The sequence below is a fragment of the Lynx canadensis genome, chromosome B4, assembly GCF_007474595.2.
Source record: "Lynx canadensis isolate LIC74 chromosome B4, mLynCan4.pri.v2, whole genome shotgun sequence".
In the NCBI taxonomy this organism is placed as follows: Eukaryota; Metazoa; Chordata; class Mammalia; order Carnivora; family Felidae; genus Lynx; species Lynx canadensis.
The window spans coordinates 96513722-96536015 of record NC_044309.1 but is presented as its reverse complement, the minus strand read 5'-3'; the positions used below and the strand labels follow the sequence as shown (position 1 = coordinate 96536015).

The 22294-nt window shown below is 34.7% G+C and overlaps 1 protein-coding gene across 1 annotated transcript in view; it reads right to left on the bottom strand.

Moving 5' to 3' along the window:
- Positions 1-3003: 3003 nt before the first annotated feature.
- The window catches only part of TRHDE (thyrotropin releasing hormone degrading enzyme), a 383925-nt gene continuing 364634 nt past the window's right edge, over positions 3004-22294 (bottom strand). The window contains exons 16-19 of the mRNA XM_030323249.1: positions 14639-14806; positions 13979-14119; positions 11299-11380; positions 3004-5567 (exon numbers count right to left, since the gene is read on the bottom strand). Coding sequence (XP_030179109.1) covers positions 5424-5567; positions 11299-11380; positions 13979-14119; positions 14639-14806 — 535 coding nt within the window. The 3' untranslated portion in view covers positions 3004-5423. The remainder of the gene's footprint in view (positions 5568-11298; positions 11381-13978; positions 14120-14638; positions 14807-22294) is intronic.

Genomic DNA, 22294 nt, shown 5'->3' with positions numbered 1-22294 from the left:
TGTTTCCATGCATGTAGGAGGCAGATTAATGACTGATTTGAGCCATGTAAGGCTTGGTTTGCAGGGTTTTGAATCCCAGCTAATACCTATCACCAGTTATACAAACTGATCCCAACCCTTAACCGTCTCCCCATTGATAAGTTGGAACTAATGGTATTTCAGTTTAGATGAGATGATGTCTATAAAGTGCCTGGCATTTCATAGACACTCAAATTTTTGTTCTTTTCCTATATTTTACCTTATTTAATGTTAATAACATTAATATAGCACACAAAAATTTCAGAAAAAATAAAAGATTGGATTTTCCTTTTTTCTTAGTGCATTAGTACATGAACTGGGAATGTGCAAAAGGTAGGCATCTTCAATGTCCTATCCTTAAATTACTAAATATTCAAAATAAAATCCCTTAATGTACTATGTTTCCAAAATCTGAATACAATCATACTGCCTGCTAATAGGGCCATTTGTGAAAAACTTATTTTAAAAATAAAATGCAGGGGCGCTTGAGTGGCTCAGCCAGTTGAGCATCTGAATCTTGTTTCGGCTCAGGTTGTGGTCCCATGGTTGTGGAATCAAGCCCTGTGTTGGGCTCTGTCCTGAGCGTGAAGCCTGCTTGAGATTCTCTCTCTCCCTATGCTCTTCTCCCCTCCCCTTCTATAAATCAATCAATCAATCAATCAAAATGCATATATTTACACATATGCAGTATACTTAAAATTAGAACATATTTTCACCAACTGCTTATTCTTAATACTTAAGACTCTTTAAAAATTTTTTAAACTTTGAAATAAAATTTTATAAAATAAAATTGAAAATAAAAGCCTCTGGAGTTCCCTTTTGTTAGTATTTTCCTGAATCGAAACTACAATAAACGAAATATTTTAATAAAAATTCCTTATTACTTCAAAGCAATAGAACTAAAGGTTACTCTTATTAAACTAAAATTTAAAATTCTAGAATATTTTATAAGAACATTTCTGTACTCAAAAGTTCCCACATACGAATTTGAACAAATATATTATTGCCTCTGATAAGAATTGTTGAACCTGCTTTCAAGAATATATGATTAACTTAAAATTAACACAATGTGAATATACCAATAGTATGCTAAAAGCATTTTTAAAAACTTGAACTACTTTTCTAGGTTAAACATTCTTCCTGTAACCTACTGATATTATTAAATTGCTCAAATAACTTTTCTTAAAGATAAATTCTATCCCAATTTATATCCTAATTGTAAAGTTTAAACCATGTAGTTTTATTATATTTTCTAAACATTACACATTTTCTGTAAAACACAACTAAGTGCTGTGAAACCAAACATTGAGAAGTACCCTAAAAGTTTTGAAAACTAGTGTACAAAAATACTTGCATTATCTATATCTAAAAATAATTTAGTTTTTCTTCGATAGAATGTAAGTATGTTCCATGTTTGCTCTTATTCTGATTGGTTCATGATTTATGTTTGTTTCATTTATTGTAATGTGAATTCTGCTCTTCCCTCCTTTCCCTTCACAAAGTGCTTTGTGAAATAAAATGTGTTCAATAAATATTTAATTAAATTGAATTTTGTCCTATATAATTAGCAGTGTCAAATGATAACAACCCGGCCATGACCTCAAGTAAAAGAAGAAAACAAAACAGGTGTAGGAATCTTAATTTCTCATTCTATAAACTTTTACTACTCCTTTAACATGTATATGTGGTTACCTCATGGTCATCCTGAGAATAATGGAGGTATTTTAGGTCTTCAATTTCTTAGAAAAAAAATCCTTAAAATTCTAATAGCCAGATTTTAATTAAATATATTATTGTAAACTTCTTTAGGAATTCCTTTTCTGCAGCTAATCCAGGACTGCAGTGGCACAAACACTGTTTTTTCACAATTTAGTCTGCATAGATTTATAAACATTTTACCGAATATTATTTTCACTGATTTAGATGGAAACCATTTTATCTGTGGTCTGACCATCTGTTACTACAGATAGAGCTTTTCAGAGAAATATGTGTAAAAATAAAGCATATTATCACCATTTTAAAGTCATATTTAAACAGTAGTCACTGAAAGATAATAAAAGGAAACTATAATCAATGAACTATATTTTTGTAACAATATTGGGCTGCTTGTATGGACTAAAGTGATTGCTGATGAACATTTCACCCAGTTGTTTGAATCATGCAAATTAGAAACACAGACTTTGAAAAATAATATAATTACTGTAGACATATTTCATCACATATTTTAATGCTGCTTCTGGTATTAGGAAAATCTCCAGCTAATGCAACGGATAGAAGTATTTCAAAAATGCCTTTCTAGTTTAGTGGTAGGAAGGTTTCACTGAAAGCCCAAGGTTACTGTGCCTGTTCCCCAAATAACAACTGTATCATTTTAAATGGTTCACATTTCTACTCTGAACCTCAGTTTTCTCATCAGACTATCAGGGCTAACATAAGTTATTATGTTTTTGAAAGGAGCCAAATTAAACAGCATGTGTAAAGCTCTTTGAAAATGAAATTCAATTTATAAATACATTCTAATCTGAATAAGCTTGTAAGATATTAAAGTTATATTTGTAAACAGTACTGCCACAAAAAGCCCAGTCCTATAATATAAATTATCTTAGAGGTAATATAAACCAAAGTCAGTTTAAACTGCAGTTAAAATCTGGTTATTGAAACTCAGGAATAAGCCTACAATTGTAGATAGTAACCTTAGAGGTTGTGCTTCTCTACTTTTTTTTTTCATCTTAAAGATTTTAAGAAAATCTTAAGGAAAAATGTGTAAAAACGGGGAAAAGTTTTTATTTACAACTTACTTAGTGATATTTAATATTCAGTATGGTAAATAATTTAGCCTTGTCTAATTGGAACCAAATTTTGCTGTGGTACATATATTGGCACAGTAATGTGGTAAGCCTAAGTACTGAACACTTTCAACAATTTGTTATTTCGTGCATATATAGGATTTGTAAAGCATACAAAGAAGAGAAAAAAGATAAAAACTCTATGTAGAAAATAGAATTTTATAACTACATTTTACAGAATATTCCAAGAGATATCATTGGTCATTTTATTATTTTGAAAATATTACTTATTTAAACAACTAAAAAACGTTAAAGCCTGATATAATCTTCAACATTGGAAAGGACAAATTATTGAAAAATATGTAGAACAGAAATCCCATCTCAATGCCATTGATATTATTATACCGTTTAACAAACATTCTATGAGGTATTGAACATTGCACATAATTTACACATTTAGGATTTGACATTGTAGCTAAACCAGTTGTTCAAGGCCACTAAAATACTGAAAGAGGATTGAGATTATTAACAGTGGGGAGGAAAAAGAACTATAAAAGCTTTTCTAACTCAAATCTGGAAATATGACTTCGCTCAAAAGAATGTCACAACTAAGAATTTTCAGTAATTCATGACACAAAATAAGACATCCACCTCTAATTTTTTATCTATTTATCTCTATTACGTGAATCCAATGCTCATACATGTTTTGGACCCTTACGGCAGTGTGATATTTATTGTTGTTATGTCCAGAACTTGTCTCTTATGGAGTTTACATATGTGTAAGTACTAGTTAAATCACATGACTTCTGATAGGTGGGACGACTTTTAGATTTAATGCTAAGTATTACTATGTCTCACTAAATCCACATAGTGTATTTAAAATTCACGTGTTTTAATTGAATGAAGTGCTGAAAAATTTAGGTATGAGTAATAGATATTAACTGCAAAAAAGATAAAATTCAATTTTAGGTGATACTTGTTCAATGGATTAGGAAATTGCTACTTTTTATTAAACTCAAAATAAATCTATGACTCTGGTTTTAAAACACCTATTTTTTTTTTCCCAGTGTTCAGTGACGATTAGAATAGATCTTTCTCAATAATTTGCAAGGAGACGTGGAAGAGTGGAGAACTTCAGGAAAATAGAAAGCGGTCCACAAACTTTTAGCTTAGGTCCAGTAGTTGTGCTGGTATTTTATAACGGCAAACTTAAAATATGTTCATTTTGGAGCATCTAAGCAACGTTTGGAGAGCTGGCCTACTGGGTGAGAATGCCATGTAAAATAAGCACTTGTGTTACATAACACACAGCCATGAGAAGGGCTACTTAAAATTCCTTGGCGGAAGACAGCTGTCAATGGCAAAGGAAGAGCTTTGCTCAAGGAAAGTAACTTTCATCGGAACGGACGGCACAACTGGCATCAAAGGTCATTAAATGGTATCAGACGTACTTGAGGTACGGTCACTTAATGGAGGATTAGATCGACACAGACACAAAGACCAACACACAAGAGAGAATTTTCAACCCTCTGGACCACCCAACATGAGATGGAAAAACAAACAAGATGGAAAAGAAACACCTTCTCAGCGCTGAGAATTCTTAAGTGTGCACAATTGTTTGATGCAATGGGAAGTTTGACCAAAATGATGACAGAATCCATATTTAGGATACGAGGCTGCCACTTTAGAGAATTGGAAGAGTGTTTATACATAAATTTTGTTTGAATTCATTTTCACGTAGAATAGACCACTGTTCAGGAAGTAGATGAAAAAATCTATAACAGTTGAGAAATTTAGTCAGGAAATTGTCATGAAGAATAGCGTTGAGATAAATTCTTTTAAGCTTTTTCAAAGTTTGCATAAGTTTATAAAAAGAGATAAAGTTTCTTTGAAGAGATCCTTTGCACAAGTGCAGTGTGCAACATACTATATACATACAGGGTTTCCCTATGTACATATACATATGCATACACTATCTATATGCCTTTTTAAATGTATACACAGCTTTAACTCGAAGAAAATGAGTTAGTAACACAGGAATCATTGCAAGACAATCCAAGTGCTGAAATAAGTGACACTGATCACTTCAAGGGCTGTTTTACCTCTCACATCGCCCAGGACTAAGAATATAATTCCTTTTTAGTTTTTCTTTCATCGCAACACTGATTGTCATAGGTAATCTTTGTGCTTTTGTATAATGCCCATCCTGGATGTAACAGATATTCACGTACAACATTGGACATTTTAAATAAGCATGCTGAACACAGGCAGGACCACACAACCATGCACAAAATATTCTGAATATGTTTTTCCAAACTGACTGTAACATCAACATGCACCACTATCATATTTGGTCCTGTACAGCAAGGAATGTACAGCTGAAGCAATCATGGCTAGTTTCACTTGCAAGAGTTTCTTTAGAGAAGAACACCCAGTAGAGAAACAAAACAGAATGAATGAAACAAACAAAAAATCCCCCAAAACCAAAAATTAAAGAAAAAAGTCCTCCCACACGTTAACACCGAAAATCTGGCCATTTTCCACATAGCACATTTTCCTCATTCCATATAAAGCAGTTTTCTCCCAAAATTCTGAGTTGAATTGTTTATAATAGAGCTATTAGTGTCTCAGAGCTTTTCCCAACCACTGGAAGAGCTCATCCTGATAGAGCATTTTCCAGCGCACATTGGCTTCAACGGTCTCCACAGCTCTCAAGAAAGAGGCAGCAGCTACTCCATCATAATTCTTCATGAAGTTCTTCAGCTGAAAAGACACATTTTAGAGTAGTAAAAATACATGTCTCAGAGAAACTCATGGCCAACATATATAAACAAGATTGTATGTGGAACAAAGTGCCACCACCCCTACAGAAGGCCTATCTAATATGCGAAGCAATCTTACTAACAAAATGAAATATAAGAAATTGCATCCATTAGGTGTGAAGTAGTTTCTTTCAGAACTGGAAGGAAAAAAGAGTGGACATTACAGTTCAAAGAGCTCCGAATTCAGCTTCTTGTTTCATAGACAAATATTAAAAGAGATGTGTTTATATTTTCATATATGTTGAGGGGATTGTGGCAAAGGCTAGTTTTAATTATGAATCATATCCAAGGTACAAAATAGCCTTAAAAACTGAATATGAGGGTTAAAGTTCACTCTTTGTTGGTAGAGATAAAATTAGTCTTTATCTTCCCCAAATAAACAGTATAAAGGCTTGACATTATCTTTGGTGGCAAGGGATTACCAGTTATCAGCTAGTGGAAAAAACTAATGATGCTATATGAAAACTGGATGGTTAATGACATTGCAATCACCTGAGTAACTCAACTTAGAAGGAATGAAGCAAGAATGCGGACTCATTTAGCTAGAGACGTCGAGCATTTAATTAAAATGTTATAATTTTGAAATGCATTGTTATTCTTTTTATGGAAAGATTTTCTCTAGAGAGTTCACATATTCTGGGGATGTTTAGGGATTTTATTTCAAGATTAAATACTAGCAGTTTTTCTTTCTGTTTGATATAGCTTAAAAAACTGGCAACCAACCAACAATCGCAATGCTAATAGGCGAATGTGAAAAATCAACTTGCAGCACAGAAACATTATGTGGTGTAATTAGTGTGGGGTGTGATTCATCACATGGTGGGTGCCACATGGAAGATATGCCAGGAGGGAAATGTAGTGCATCAAGATTGACTCAGGGACAGGGAGATATGGGGTGGGGAGGATGAAATTAAAATGGACTTTTTAATATCTTTCTGAGTTAATCTAGAAATTGGTTCGCTGGTAGTTTGGTTTGTTTATGACAGCATTACTTTGATTACATGATACGATGGGTTTTCTCAAAGTTTATCCTCTACTTTCCTACAAAGCCTTGTGCCCCTGCAGCATTAGCAGTAGGTAGCCATATCTCAGAGCTATGTCCTTTATAAGACTTCACAATCACTATGCTTTTATAACCAACATGTAAAATATCCAACATATAACAAAGATTTGTTGATGCTACCCTTAAAACTGATTTGACATTTTACCAAATTTACACATACTAAGAAGAAGAAGGGAAGACATTGGAATTCATTGAATATCTGCTATATATATATATATATATGCCTGTAACATGCTCACACATATCTTCAAAGGAAGTTGAATAGAAACATTTGAATCATATTTTTAAACTTTAACTGATTAATCCAATAATTCATTTGTATTGATATGTTTGGACTCATTCAGTCCATATTTCTAAAGCAACAAATAATACATCATGGTCTGTTTTGAATTATATTTTATTATAAAAATATGTATATTGCCATGCATATTACATATGTATATTACAGTGGTATTATTTACGTAGTATATGTCAATCAGGAAAAAAATTATATCTACTCCTCTTGAAATACATTCTGTGCTATTACATACTTTCCTAGGCAGTACTAAATATGCCAGATAATGGTAAATGACCCTTTGGCAACTTTGATTCTGTGGAACATGCTCTTGGCCCCTTGATGAAATAGACAGCAAGACAGCCTGAACACAGGAAGTAAAACTCTTAAGTCCTCCTCAAAGACAAACTATGGGTTTGAATATGAATGAGTTATTGACACAAAGAGTAGGTCAGATTACCCTGCAAAAGAACTATCAATAAAAAAATGTTAAGTGGTGGGTCCCCAGGGATTCATTTCCTAAATCACTATTTAAGTGCACTAAATTGGGGCGCCTGGGTGGCGCAGTCGGTTAAGCGTCCGACTTCAGCCAGGTCACGATCTCGCGGTCCGTGAGTTCGAGCCCCGCGTCGGGCTCTGGGCTGATGGCTCAGAGCCTGGAGCCTGTTTCCGATTCTGTGTCTCCCTCTCTCTCTGCCCCTCCCCCATTCATGCTCTGTCTCTCGCTGTCCTAAAAATAAATAAACGTTTAAGTGCACTAAATAACTTCCTTCACAAGCTCAGAGAGCCTGAGGTAACTCATCTGAATCTTAGGAGGAGCTTATTCATCAGAACACATAAGGCCCAACTCTCCATAGCTGGCATAAATTGATCTTATACTCATGTTCTTCCACAGCCTTTCTGACAAACGCATGGTGAGAACAGCCATCTAACCGGACCTGGGGTGTGATGATAGCACCTTCCAGACTCCTGCCTGACTTTATAGGGCCTGAGGTAGATGGAAGGCACTTGGCATTCCAGTTTGCTTCTTTCTGCAGCTCTTTGGTAGATTTTCTGCTGTTATTAGCTTTTATTGTTGTGTTTCCTAAATATTTATGCCATCTTGTGCTTTTATTTGAAAATGTTGCAAGTTTAGACATTTTTATAAAATAGCATTTAGTAAGATGTCAGCGTTGTTTGTGCTTCCCGTTCTTAGCCTAAAATTTCTAGACATGTTTGTTAATTTCTCTATTAGAAAACATTTTAATATTAAAAAAACCTCTTATTTTAGGGTAACCTAGACCCTAAGCATCACGAAGTAAATTATTTGGAGAGTAAATTACACAACATAATATACTCTCAGTGACTATATAAATGAATTGAAGTAGCTATTGCCCTATTATGAGGTTCATATTTTCAACATTAAAACTGTAAGTGGGGTGTCTGTGATGCACAGGATCTATGTTCTTCCCCAGCCGTGTTGTAGATTAGGTTCAAAAAGGCAGAAAAACGAGTGCTGGAGAGAATTGCTTAACAGACATTAGTATGAAAAACTGTCAAGGGCCTCCGTGGCTCCCTCAGGTTGTACTTCCATTAGTTTAAAATTAAGGAAATAACACACTGTTTCATGGAGAAATATTGTTCAAATTGCTGGAGCCATGTAATTAGAAGGAAATTGCCAGTGTCAGGTACGAGAATGCAGTTTTGGGGAAGGGAGTTCGGAACAATACACATTTCTTTACTGAATGCCCCTAAGGCTGATGGGGATCATTAAAATCTCAACTGAGTTTTCAGAATTCATAAAGATGCTGATTCCCTTTTGATCTAGATACTCTTGAAAATAAGAATATACCCTATCCAAAGGGAGCATATTGGGTTTTCTGTTTCTGAAGCTCATTGGTTATGAGAGGATGAGTCTGGAATTTCCTAACCCCTTTTATTTTAATGAAAGGGGGTTATTAACAATACAAAGTAAACCCCCATGCCACTCAACAACAGTGGTCCCCAATCTTAAACACAATGATTAGATAATGAAACTCTGGAAAAGCCTCAGGCAGCAGTTGTCCAACTAGAAAGTCAGCACAAGTATCTAGATGGTGAAGGGATTCGTTGCTTATGCCATGGACAGTATTGTGAAGTTAGCTGCTTGCTGGATAATGGAATAAAAGCCACAATTTAGTTTCAGTTTTGAAACTGCACCTTTCATTATAGGGGTATCTTGGGACATTTCAAATAGCAATTAAATCAAGTGGAAAAATATGAAATCCATGTGTGAAATAAATAAAACAAAGTGGTCGGCATATGATAACATCAAATTAATATCCATTTATTTTTTATTAAATTTTTTAATGTTTTTTTTTTTATTTTTGAGAGAGAGAGAGAGAGAGTGAGCACATGAGTGAGGGAGGGGCAGAGAGAGAGTGAGACACAGAATCTGAAGCAGGTTCCAGGCTCTGAGCTGTCAGCACAGAGCCTGATGCGGGGCTCATAATCCCAAACCATGAGATCATGACCTGAGCCAAAGTCAGATGCCCAACCAACTGAGCCACCCAGGAGCCCCAAATTAATATCCATTTAAAAGATGTTTTCTCAGAGTACTTGGGTGGCTCAGTGGGTTAAGTGACTGACCCTTGATTTTTGGCTCAGGTCATGATCTTATGGTTTGTGGGTTCAAGCTTTGTGTCAGGCTCTGTGCTAACAGCATGGAGCCTGCTTGGGATTCTTTCTCTCTCTCTCTCTCTCTCTCTCTCTCTCTCTGTCCTTATCCTGCTCTCTCTCTCTCTCTCTCTCTCTCTCTCTCAAAATAAATAAATAAGCTTAAAAAAAAGATATTTTTTCATGGCCTGGGTATTACTGAAGCAAGGGAAGTATGAAAGACAGTTTGAGGAAGAAGTGGGAGAGGGAACAGGTGAAAGACTGCAAGAAAGGTGCAAAGGCAAAGACAGGAGAGAAGACAGGAGAAGGAAGGGAGCAAAAAGAGAGAAGGACTAGGGGAAGGAAAGGGTGGAAGAGATTTTTCACTTCTGTGTTCGACTTCTCAGGTTGTGAGTAAATGAATCTTTCACCAATTATTGAATATAAAAATCAAGGAATTAAAAGTACTTCCTTTGAATACAGAGAAAATTGGAAGCAATCATTCATTCAATCGTTCTTTCTTTCTGTTTCATATGGGTAGGAAAGAAGTCCTTCCCATTTAGCTTCCTTTATTAAAAAAAAATATAGTAAAACATGTGCTACGGCTTTCAAAACCAAATCCTTTAGGGTTGGGAACACATAGCAGGGATAAAAATTGAATTTCAAATCATTACAATCAGAGACTTAGCTTAGCTCCTAGTGTTGCAGGGATCCAAGTGAGTGAATAGGGGACAATCGTACAACATTGGGCAATATTAGAAGATGTTATGGATGGTGCCAGGGTTGATGCTTCTGGGGAAATGCTGTTCAATATGATTATCTCTGGGTCATAGCCTCAGGCGTTCTGTCAGTGAGAGCTGAGGAAGCTATGATTCTCAATGCCAAATCTCAGCTATATTTTACAACGGAGTTGCGCAATGGACGAAAAAGTGATAAATGGTCGAAGCTCAGCTCATCTGAATCATTTCAAAGTATTTATATTTTTTCCTCCCTCCTACATATTTATTCCTCCCCATTTTCCACCCCTCTGTGTCACAAATGTGAGTTAATGGTCAAAAAAAAAATAGCTGATTTAAATTTCCATAGAAATAAACCAGATAAAAAAGGAAGGAAACATTAGATACACTCCAAACTGGACACTAATCCTTTAAAAAATTGTTTATTTTCATCAGTGAAATTCATGTGTAATCATATCAAGCAGAATTTTAAGCTATTAATCTCAAGATATATTGTCAGACACATTCTCTGTCACACATATGAATTCATTTTATTGAACAGACTAGATAGCATGAAGCATTATTATCACATCCAGTTATCTACTTCCTGTATAGGCCTGTCCACAAAGCAGTGAGACCCAAGTTCTATACCTTAACACCAGCCTTGATCCTTTGTATCTAAATACTGAGTCATTGTGACAGGATAGTTTTGTTATTTCTAAACTGGGTTATTCCTCAACTGATTGGATCAAAGATTTCTGGAGTAGAGTCCCCCAGTTTGGGAAACATTACATTTAAACATTTCTTGAAGGCATTTAATGTTTAATATAATAGAAATACATTTGCAAATAATGAATTGAGTAAAGTCTTTAGCATGAATGTGTGTGTGTGTGTGTGTGTGTGTGTTTTAAAGAAATGGATATGAATCTGTTGAAAAAATAAAGTAAATGTATGCCTTCATATGTTTATAAAAGAAAAGCATTAGAACTCATATTAAAATATTTACCTCTTTGAGTTCACTTTCAGTATTAAGAAATTCTGTAACTCCACTAATGAGTTTAGAATTCATAAATAATGCCTCCCCATACCTGAAAAGATGAAAAAAAAAAGGCTTCATGTTAATATAGGCAGTAATTTAAGAAATATTACTCTAAAGATTTTTTTAGAATACTTTTCAAGGGCTCCATTTGACTAATGTTATCTTATTGCTATTAAGATCTCTAAACATTTCAAAGTCATTTTTCTGGCTAGCCAGGGAGGTGAATAGAGATATGGCTGTGGGGCACCATCAGATGCTCAATCAGATGCTCATCTGATTTGGCTCAAAGTGTTTTAGAGAGGTCCAAATTGTAGCAAACAAAAATAAAAACAAAACAAAAAAAGAACTTAAAATTAGATTTAGTAATTATTATTATATTTTCAATCTAAGGACTAAGGAAGAAATTTTTTTAAAACTTTCAACTTAAAGTAACCTAGTTTACTATAAGGAAACAAAAATCCCAAAAAAGGAAATGGGACTGTAAGATAAACTTGGGCATTATTAGTATGTCACACAGATCCTTTGGTCTGGTCAGTTACAACTGACATTGACATTCTCCTTTTTCATACTTAGAAACTGAGCCAAATTTCTTTGAAATGCTCCCAAAATATTAGCATTTTTTTCATGTAGGCATTAAATTAAAATATTGAGTTGTTTATTTGGATTGCATAATCCTTGTACCACAGATATAAATTCCTGACTCTTGACCTATAGAAAGGAACAATTTGTGTCAGTGTGTTGGAAGGGTTTCTCATTTTACTGATCTCTATTGTGCTAAGGATACCTATCACAGGTTATCTTTTAGGACTTGTTAAAATGACAATATCTTAAGCCTAATTGTTACAGATGGCAAGGAAAAGTGGGGAGTATATGTAGTTTTCCAAGTGTCTGGCTTGATTAATTGGTGGATTATTTACTGAGGAAATGAAGACAGGAGGAAAATGATGGGTTTAACTTTGCAGGTACACCTCAGCAGCAGGTCTAAATAGACAACTGTCTTATCATAGGGTGAAGCTTAGGTGAAATGTCTCAGTAAGAGATATAGATTTGGGAGTGACTGAAACCATTAGAGTAGATGGCAACAAAAGCCAGGGAGAATCTTTAGCGCAGGAAATAAGGAGCATCTTGGACAGTGCCTCCATGAATTCCAGTGTTCTAGGATCGATAGAAGAGTAGGGATGAAGAAAATCCTATTTTTCAACACTTCCATATCTGTAGGTATGTTGAAATCTCAAACTTTCTATCTTTAAGTTAGAGATTAGGGACTCTCAGTGAGACAAAATAAACATATCAAGAACCAAATGTTTTTTGGTAGGGACTAAACTATATATCTACTATGCTGAACTCTGATATACAAAACCACTCCCTAAAGAAATTGTGTATTGGCAGATATTTGATACTCCTTAAAGTGAACTGCTTGTGTATACTAATTTCGCTTTCTGTCTGATTATTCACTACATTATATGCATGACAGCAAAGCAAGTTCTAATCTTCCAATCATTCCAATTTCTGAGCTGCAAATACAAAAAAGTCAGTGTGTCTTCTAGGAATATTAGTGCTTCCTGACAATGAAATATCCGTAGATAAAAATGTGTTTTAATAGGATACATTCATTCAAATTGAACTATTTATACAAGGGCAACTGATAAAGTTGTTTGTTAAAAACAAAGTTTACACACCAATTTTTAAGAGATAGAAAACAATAGGTCTGCTTACTGTATGAGGACATTTAAGTTTGAAAACATGTGGTATCTACATGCCCTTTAATAAATTTAATTTTAAAATGCCATACAGATTGTCAGAGTAATAAATCAACATTCATTACAATATATTTAAATACATAATGAAATATTTTCTTAAATTGAGGCTGAAGAATTCTCACCCTTAAACAAGATGTCTCAGGAATGAATTCTACTGCACCTAGAACTATACAATGATTCAAATCATGGTTTCATTTCAGGTGTTTATGGTATTTATATTTAAAGGAAACTCAAACAGGGGCACCTGTCAATTAAGCTTCTGACTCTTGAATTAGGCTCAGGTCATGATCTCTCGCTTGGTGAGATTGAGGCCCACATCAGACTCTGTGCTGACAGTGTGGAGCCTCCTTGGGATTTTCTCTCTCTCTCCCTCTCTCTCTCTCTCCCTCTCTCTCTCTCCCCCTTCCCCACTTGTGCACACCCTCGCTTGCTCTCTCTCAAAACAAATAAACAATAAAAAAAAACTTTAAAAAAATAAAGGAAACTTAAAACAATTCTACAGCAGTAAAGTTTTCTTGTTATATAAATAATAATTGTATCTGATTTATAAATCATTTTTTCCACAACACATTCAGAATATAGAAGTTTTATGATATTTCTTCAACCTTAGACAGTTTAACAGAGTTTCCACAAAAACTGTACTGCTAAACCTTTTTAGTCCCACATTTCTATATATAATCACAGTTTTTAATCTTCAAAACATGAATAATGCTATAGAATTGTTAAAATAATTCTGAGTTTCCCAGAAGTGGCAACACCCATATTAGTTGACTGTTTTAAAATCTAATTCTATTATCTAAGCCTTGGTTTTAACACAAAAAGTTGGGTCTTCATGTCTCATATATCACCTTTAATTTACTTAAGTACAAATGAACTCTTATTTCTACCTGGTATTTAATATCTTCCATTTGTCTCTAAAAAACTTCCAGGCAAGGTCTCGGCCATGTGGATTTCGAGCGACATGAATTATCACATCAATTGCATCTTGATCCAACACCACCTCAGAATTTAGTGATAGATTCAGAAGCCTTTAAAGATATAATTGTAGAAAAACTCTTAGCCCAATAACTTAAGCATTTTTATAAACCTTCAAAAAATTATATGCATTAATTTGTCATATATTTCAAAAGAATAGACCAGTGTAGACTTTACCAACACAATTTATCAATAGAACAACTTTCCGTTTATAGAAGGGGGAAAAACAAGTTCGTAATATTTTAATTAACTTGTTAATTAAATTCTGAAAAAATCTTGCAGGTGGAAAATCACAATTCTCTTTTAATGACCTAAACTTAGTTTTAAAAATCTTTATAGTAAACATTTCCTTTTATAATGAAACACTGTCTTACTGTTTAGGTAGAAACAGAGGTATATCTTTCAATTCAACTAGCTTTAGTCAAGTCAACATGGCAGTTTTCCTTAGCTGTAGAAAGTATATTTTAGAGTAACTACAATATATTCAAGGAAACACAATCGACTTCACAATAGGTTGGTTAATAGAGAGTACTTTTATTACACAAATAGATTTAGAAAATCAATTGACCCACCTATTTAATAAGTTCCTATCATCACTGCAAGTTAAGGCTTCCAATAATATTTTCTTCTCAGAAACTGCTGTGGTAGAGTGGAATTTCATCCAGATGAATTCCCAGACATCCTCATCTAATAGTGAGACTCCCGTACAGTAGACGATGTCTCTAACATTTAGTGGTATTCTAAAGAAGCAACCCATGGTGGTTTTCTGTTAATGAAAAGCTTCATAGCATTTAAACTAAAGACAGATGTTGCTTTACTACAGTCAATTTTTAAAAAGATGATTTTGCTAATTAGTTTCTACCTGAAAGAGAATGATATTATATAGTAACAGTATTCAAAAATATTGGCAAGTGAGTGAATAAAATAACGTACTTTATGTAATGGTAATTTTGAATGCAATTTTTGTTTCCACTCTTGATACTATATTTAAACAAAAACCAGAACACAAATGCTTAAAAAAACAGTGCAAAGAGGATGCTTTATATTTCCACAAACAGTAATATACTTATCAACCAATGATCGTGCTGTCATAATTGGTACACCCAAGAATGACAAGAAAGCCCAGGCTGAAGGGACTAATTTGCTTAAAACAAACACTTTGTCCTAAATTCTTAGACAAGTCTCTCTAAAATTATTTTTTCTCAAAGAGCTCTTCAAGTTTTGGAATCCAGAAGATTATCAATACAGGTAGTAAACAGATATAAGTAGTAAATTTTAAGAAAGTAGAAATTTCTTTTTCCTTACATTTATAAAAGTAACTATAAAAATAGACTAAATTTTGACTTTGACTTCAAAATAAATATTGCAGTGGGAAACTGTGAGTGGATTTAATTAGTCTTGGCCATTTATAAACTGTAAATGCTCATGTTTACTTTACCATAGCTATTTTTTACTAAATATTGTTCTTTCAAGTCTCGGAGTATACCTCACATTTTAAAAACTGAATTCTCTGATAGATTACTCCAATATTTACAAAAAGTTAAAAATGCATTTCTGCTTTGTGTCACATTCAGTGATCTATTATTTACATTTCTCACTTATAATTTGAATGTGGCTAATAAGAAGTGTTTTCTCTGGATAGCAAGATAAAACACTCTCTTCTAAAGATTTAGGACCTTTGGTTGCCTGGGTGGCTCAGTCGGTTAAGCATCCAACTTTGTCTCAGGTTATGACCTCACAGTTTGTGAGTTCGAGCCCCATGTCAGGCTCTGTGCTGACAGCTCAGAGCCTAGAGCCTGCTGTGGTATCTGTGTCTCCCTCCCTCTCTGTTCTTTCCCTGCTCATGCTCTGCTTCTGTCCTCTTCAAAAATAAATAAACACTAAAAAAATTTTTAAAAATAAATAAATATTTAGGACCTTGATGGTTAAAACACTGCTATGGTTGAAGGAGTATTTGGAAAACAGGAGGAAGTGCCTGAATGACTACCAGTAAAATAAGCTTAATCTTATTCTGTTAAGCAGCTAAGTAGGGCTCCAATCAGAATATTGAAGATTGTGTATCAGGACACCATATGTTTAGATTTGCTAGAAGTATCATACAAAATTAATTGTTCCCAGATAGCTAAAACTATATCATTCTGTCTCTTTCAACACGTAATTTGGAGTGTTTGGAGAAAAGTTATTTTAACCTTGCTGTCTGGAGATTTTTTTCTTTGTGGCATTAGAAGGCAAGCACTTTGTTTGGTTGTTTTGTTTTTAAAGAACCAAAAGGAACACAAACATCAGAAGAAACCAGCAAAGAGCTTCAGAAATCACTGCCACCGCATGTAATCATGGTAGATACATTATACCCATCTTTACTAACTATAATAAGAACATTAAGAAACCTAGTCTTTCTCTAAATCAACCAATAATTCTCTCGGCGCTGAACTGGCCACACTGTCACCTCTAACCTCTTTTTTTAATTAATTTTTAAAACACAGTTTGATCAGTCATCTTTGAGAAATACGTTGGCAAGAGTGGATTTCCAACCGTAAGTATCCATTCTGTTAGCCAGCATTGAAGTGATACTTGTTAAAATGCAGCCTCTGGGTGACTATAAAGGCATAGGCTAGCGGGGTACTTAAGGAGCTGCTGTATGGCAATCTGGTCATACACAGAGCAAGGAGGAAAAAAAAATCTTAAAAGGGCACTCAGCAATAAAGCGTTGAATATAACGACAGACAGATCACCCTGAAGGAATCTAATGAAAGTTGTCTGTCGCAAAGCAGGTCTTTAAAAGCAAAGCTGCCCAGAATAGGGGCAGGTTCTGTATCTGAAGCTGCAGACGCAAACCAAGAGAAAGACCCCATAATTTGGGTTTGTTCTGCCAGAAGCTGCAGGTCAACTTTCAGGCTTGCCAGCAGCTGTCCTTCCATGCACAGCAGATGTATCAAATTTGATTACTATGAAAATGAGACACACATATGTTTACATATATAATCTAAACCCTGTTGATGGTCCATTGAAAAACAGTGCTCAGTTTCAGCTGCAAATCCCCAACCTCTCAGGAAAAAAAAATGGCTCTATTAGCAGCTGCTAGGCATATGCATTGCTTAAGGTTCACAAGGCTCCTTCCAAGAGGAAGGACAGAGCTGATTAACCACAGAATACCGCTCTGGTTTTTCCAGCATCTCTCCCCACGGCATCGGCTCCCTATCTTCCTTACCCACCCACCAGATAAGGAGTCAAGGTATAGTTCACAAGATTATTGTACTCATCACTGAAGATAAAACAAGACTGGTGAGACTTGAATTTACTAAGGGCCTTGGTTCCCAATGATTTCCATTGTTAATGAAGCCCCCTTTGTTGCTAAATTTGTAAAGATGTTCTAATAGCATTTTAGCAAAATGATTGCTCTGGGGACAGTTTAAGATCTCTTTGTATAAACCAAAGTCATTAGGAACAAATGGAGAAGCTCATTTGTTTGGAAAGCATAGGCTGAAAACCCCACAGAACCCATAGTTATGAGCAGTACAAATGAGTTTTGTGAGATCCTTCATACCAGGCTTGCAGGGAGACAGGGATCCTTTTCGTGATCATGGAAATTGTCTATGAGCATGTGAATATCCCACAGTCATTTCTTTTTTAACTGCTTCCTCAGAAGCAAATATTTTAATGGAATTTTATTATCTGAGAAGGAAAGCTGTGCTTGTTTTTCTGTATGTGTGGTATACATAGAGAGGAGCAGGCCTAGTCTCTCTAGCTGCCTTTGTAAGAGATGAACGGAGTAAGTCCTAGCCAAAAGTGTCTTAATCTTTTCTAGGATATAACATTGCAGAAATTATTACCTAATTAGTATAACTTACACCATATTTTTTTTTCTATTCTCATTTTAAACAGGATCATGACGGAGTTCATTTGTACAGTACAAGTTTTGAAAGCATAAAAATTCTAAAAGCCTAAAAAGTATCACCTTGAAATAATCTATTTTGTATTTTGGTGATATGTTTAACCTTTTTTACTTTGCCAAAAGCAAATGCACAAAAACAAAATGCTTTGGGGTAGGAGTTAAAACAATTAAGTAGGTGGAAAAATAGAGGCATGCAACTTGTATAAGATTTTTTTTTTTTTTACTGAGTTAAATAATGATGGTGGAATGAGACTAGTATTTTAAATCTTAGTAAATTGGAATTTTAATTATTAAATGGAAAATTGTGAAGTAGGTTGATAAATTAAGATAAATAATTAGAAAAATTTCCAAAGATTTTGCTCTAAAAGTTTTCTCTGCTACATTGTTTTTTTAAGGTAAGAAATCAGGGGCACCTGGGTGGCTCAGTAGGTTAAGCATCTATGCTTGATTTGGCTCAGGTCATGATCTCAAGGTTCCTGGGATTGAGACCCACATGGGGCTCTGCGCTGACAGTGCAAAGCCTGCTTGAGATTCTCTCTCTCCCTCTCTCTCTGCCACTCCCCAGTTTGCACTCCCGTGTGCTCTCTCTCTCAAATAAATAACTAAACTTAAAAAAAATTAAGCATCAGGACATATCTACAATAACAATAAGGGACTGGTTTAAATTAAGATATAAATAGTTACTAAGAATAATATATTATAGAGTAATATTTAATAATATGGTAAAATACATTATTTAATATAATGAAATATATTATTAAGGATGAGTATAATACATATATAATACCACAACTTTAATTAAAAAAAAACATAATGTGTGCATTAGATTAAAAAAAACTAAAAGAAAATGGGGCGCCTGGGTGGCTCAGTCGGTTGAGTGTCCAATTTCGGCTCAGGTCATGATCTCACAGCTTGTGAGTTCAAGCCCCACGTCGGGCTCTGTGCTGACAGCTCAGAGCCTGGAGTCTGCTTCAGATTCTGTGTCTCCCTCTCTTGCTGTGCCCCTCCCTCATTCATGCTCTGTCTCTCTTTCTCTCAAGAATAAATAAAATATTAAAAAAAAAACTAAAAGAAAAATCAAGAGACTATTAATATTTGCTTTTGGGTTGGGGAATTATAGATAACTAGTCTTTCTTTTCTTAATTCATATATTTCATTTTTTTTAATTCATATATTTCAAATTTAACCATTTAAAAAATATTACAATTACTTTGAAAATATGATAAATAAACGTGTAATTACACTTGTAAAGACACAAGTCTGTTACTATTAGAGTAAAACATATTCCAATACTGAAAAATGTTGTTGAATAATATGCAAAAACAATTCTGATAGTACAGTTAAATATCTCCCAGAGGAAATTATATTTGCCAAAGGGAAAAAAACATATTATTTTAAAATATAATTTTGATGCTTAATCATGATATGGGTCTATTTCTAAGCAGGTTCTCAGTAGACCTAATTGGACCAATAACTGCCTCTAGGACTGGGCAAGTCAAGGTCATTGCTTTGGGCTTCATTTTTCACCCTAATTTGATAAGGCTAAAGTACAAGAGTTCTAAAGTCCCTTCCTGCTCTGTTAGTACAAGATTCTTTTCATTAGCGATGTGGATTTAATTATTTTCAAAGACAATGAAAAAAATTTCTGAAATCACTCTAAGAGCCCCTGTTTATTTCAGTGGCACCAAACATGAATATAGAGTGTGGCCTACCATTTAATTTATTTTAATTAATTTGCATTTAATTAATTCATTTGAAAAATCACTTGCCTAATCTAAAAGTTAAAAGATAGCTTTGGTTGAGGCTTCCTTACCAACATTCTGAATCTTGTTTGACCTTTTAAGTACTAGCACTTTTACTTCTTCCTGAGTAATCCCTGACTTTAAAATATCAGACTGAAAAATAACCTGCGTTTACAAAGGTCTATCCTGTTCACAATAGTCCCTATTGCTTCTCTCATTCCATCTCCATTCCTTTGTCCCTTGGCTGCTCCTGAGAAAACTATCTTGAATAAAACTTAAAGCTGTTTAGAAAGAATATGTGACTTTTTTGCACCTAAGCGTCAGTTTCCTCATTTGGAAAATGGGAAAAATAATTCTTTACAAGGTTATTACAATAATTAAATGCGATAATGTTTATCCAGTGCAGCACAGTGCCTGGTACCTATCAGGGGCTCAGTATGAGTGTTATCTAAATGCTGTGCATAGCCAAGTGCAAGGTACATAGAAAATTGTCTCAATATGTGGTAATGACATCCCCCTCGTCAGTTTTATTACTATAAGTAGTAGTACGAAGTGGCAACAGATATCTTTCTCCATCTTTCCCGAAAGAGTACAGGACTAAAATGAAAGCAGATATAAAGTTTTTAGACAACCTCTCTACAAGTGAATGAGTAATTATAAAAACATAACTGACAATACATGAAGTTTAAGGCATTACAAAAATACACTTTTATAATTCCACCTAACTTGACCGGCATACTTGTCAATCAAACGTGCCACTGAATCCATATAAACACCCTGGCAACCAGAAGCAGGATTGTTTCATAGCATCTCTTCTCTACAAGAATCCTAGCAAAGGGAGAGCAGAACCCAGGTGAAGTATGAGACCATGACGGGTGGGAAGAACACTAGGCAGCAACGCGGTTGTCCGGCACCCTTCCCACCGCAGCGAGGGTTGCTGTTTTAGGGGCTCCGCCCACTTGTGTCTGCTTGCTGCAAGTTCATTCCTATTGAAACTTAGGCATAACAAAAGAAATGCTAAACCAGTATTCATGACCTTTTAGTCCTCAAAAGATAGAGTGGATAAACCCTGGTGGATAATAGGCCCACCAAAGATATTTAAAATTCCTGGGTTCTGAAATGTTCAATACCTATTTATATTTTAATTTTGCATATTTGCAAAGAGGTATATGCTGTTCTTTCCTGAAGAAAGGAAAAATGATTGCTGAAGGGGGCTCATTTTAACTGTTAATATCCTGAATTTATCAAAAGATTATATTTTAAGATAACAGCACTCCTTTAAAATGACTTTTATAACTAAAATAAATGTACTTTAAAAGTGACATTCACTTTACTTAAGCTGAAAAAATATATATAAAATTACACTTAAAATTTTTAAGTCCCATATAAAGTAGCTCTTATTTCTACAGGGTATGAAGGAAGAGGTTTGGTGAGGGTAAATATTTAGGCTATAAAACCACTTTTTAAAATATAATTGTTAAAGCACAAAACGTAAGAAACTAGGTGGCTCAGACAATATTACAATGAGGATAAAAAGAAGGAGACATCAAAGAAAAGGTAGAAAGAAAAGACACAAGTGAGAAATGTACAGAGAGGCCAGAAAATTCAGCACGATGATGACAAAGACAGGCAGTGACAAAGACCTACAGAAAAGTCAATGGGAAAAAAGCAAATAATTAGAGAATTTGTGACCTGATTTGATTAAACTGTTTCTTTGGCCTGGATTTTAAACACTCTACTGAAAAGCCTAGAACACTGCTATTTAACATTTCATAACTCAGAACCTCATGACATCCAGAATCAATTATACCCATGAGAGCTCAAAAAAAATCAAACTGCTTCCTAACAAAAGTAAAAAAAAAAAAAAGATACCTCTGATGACTCACTCTGAAACAGTGAGCCTGCTAATATAAATAGTTCTAAGACCATAACATCATTTAAAACTTTAGAGGTACACAATTGTAGTAGAAGTTGTGAAATGGCTGATTAATTGCCCTATTTATAGACGCTTGTGTTAAAGATGAAATAATTGGGGGCGTGTGGGTGGCTCAGTCAGCTAAATGTGATTCTTGATTTCAGCTCAGGTCATGATCCCAGGGTTGTGAGATTGTGCCTGAGTAGGGCTTCCTGCTGGGTGTGAAGCCTGCTTAAGATTCTCCTTCTCTCGCTCTCTTTCTCTCTCTCCAGCTCTCTCTCTGTCTCTCTCTCTCTCTCTCTCTCAAAAAAAAAAAAAAAAAAAAGAGAAGATTAATGGTTTCCTGATTATCAGGTGCCCATTATCCATGGCTTCTCAAAGAATCTGCTCTGTCTTGAGCTGTGATCTTTAAGTTTCTTTCATTCAACTATGGTCATAGCACTGTAAACCTGCTGTGATAAGAAGTCTAAATTTACATGTGTATAATGGTGTTGTCTGAATCATGAATGATTAGGAATCAGTACATTAGCTAGGAAGACAGGAGATAATGATGGGAATGACACATTAGTAACATCAGCAATCCATAAGCACTGTTCTCATTCAAATCATGACCCATGCCTGAGTGTTTATAAAAACCCCACTGGATGACATTGGGCTCCACCTTGACAAATAACTCCTA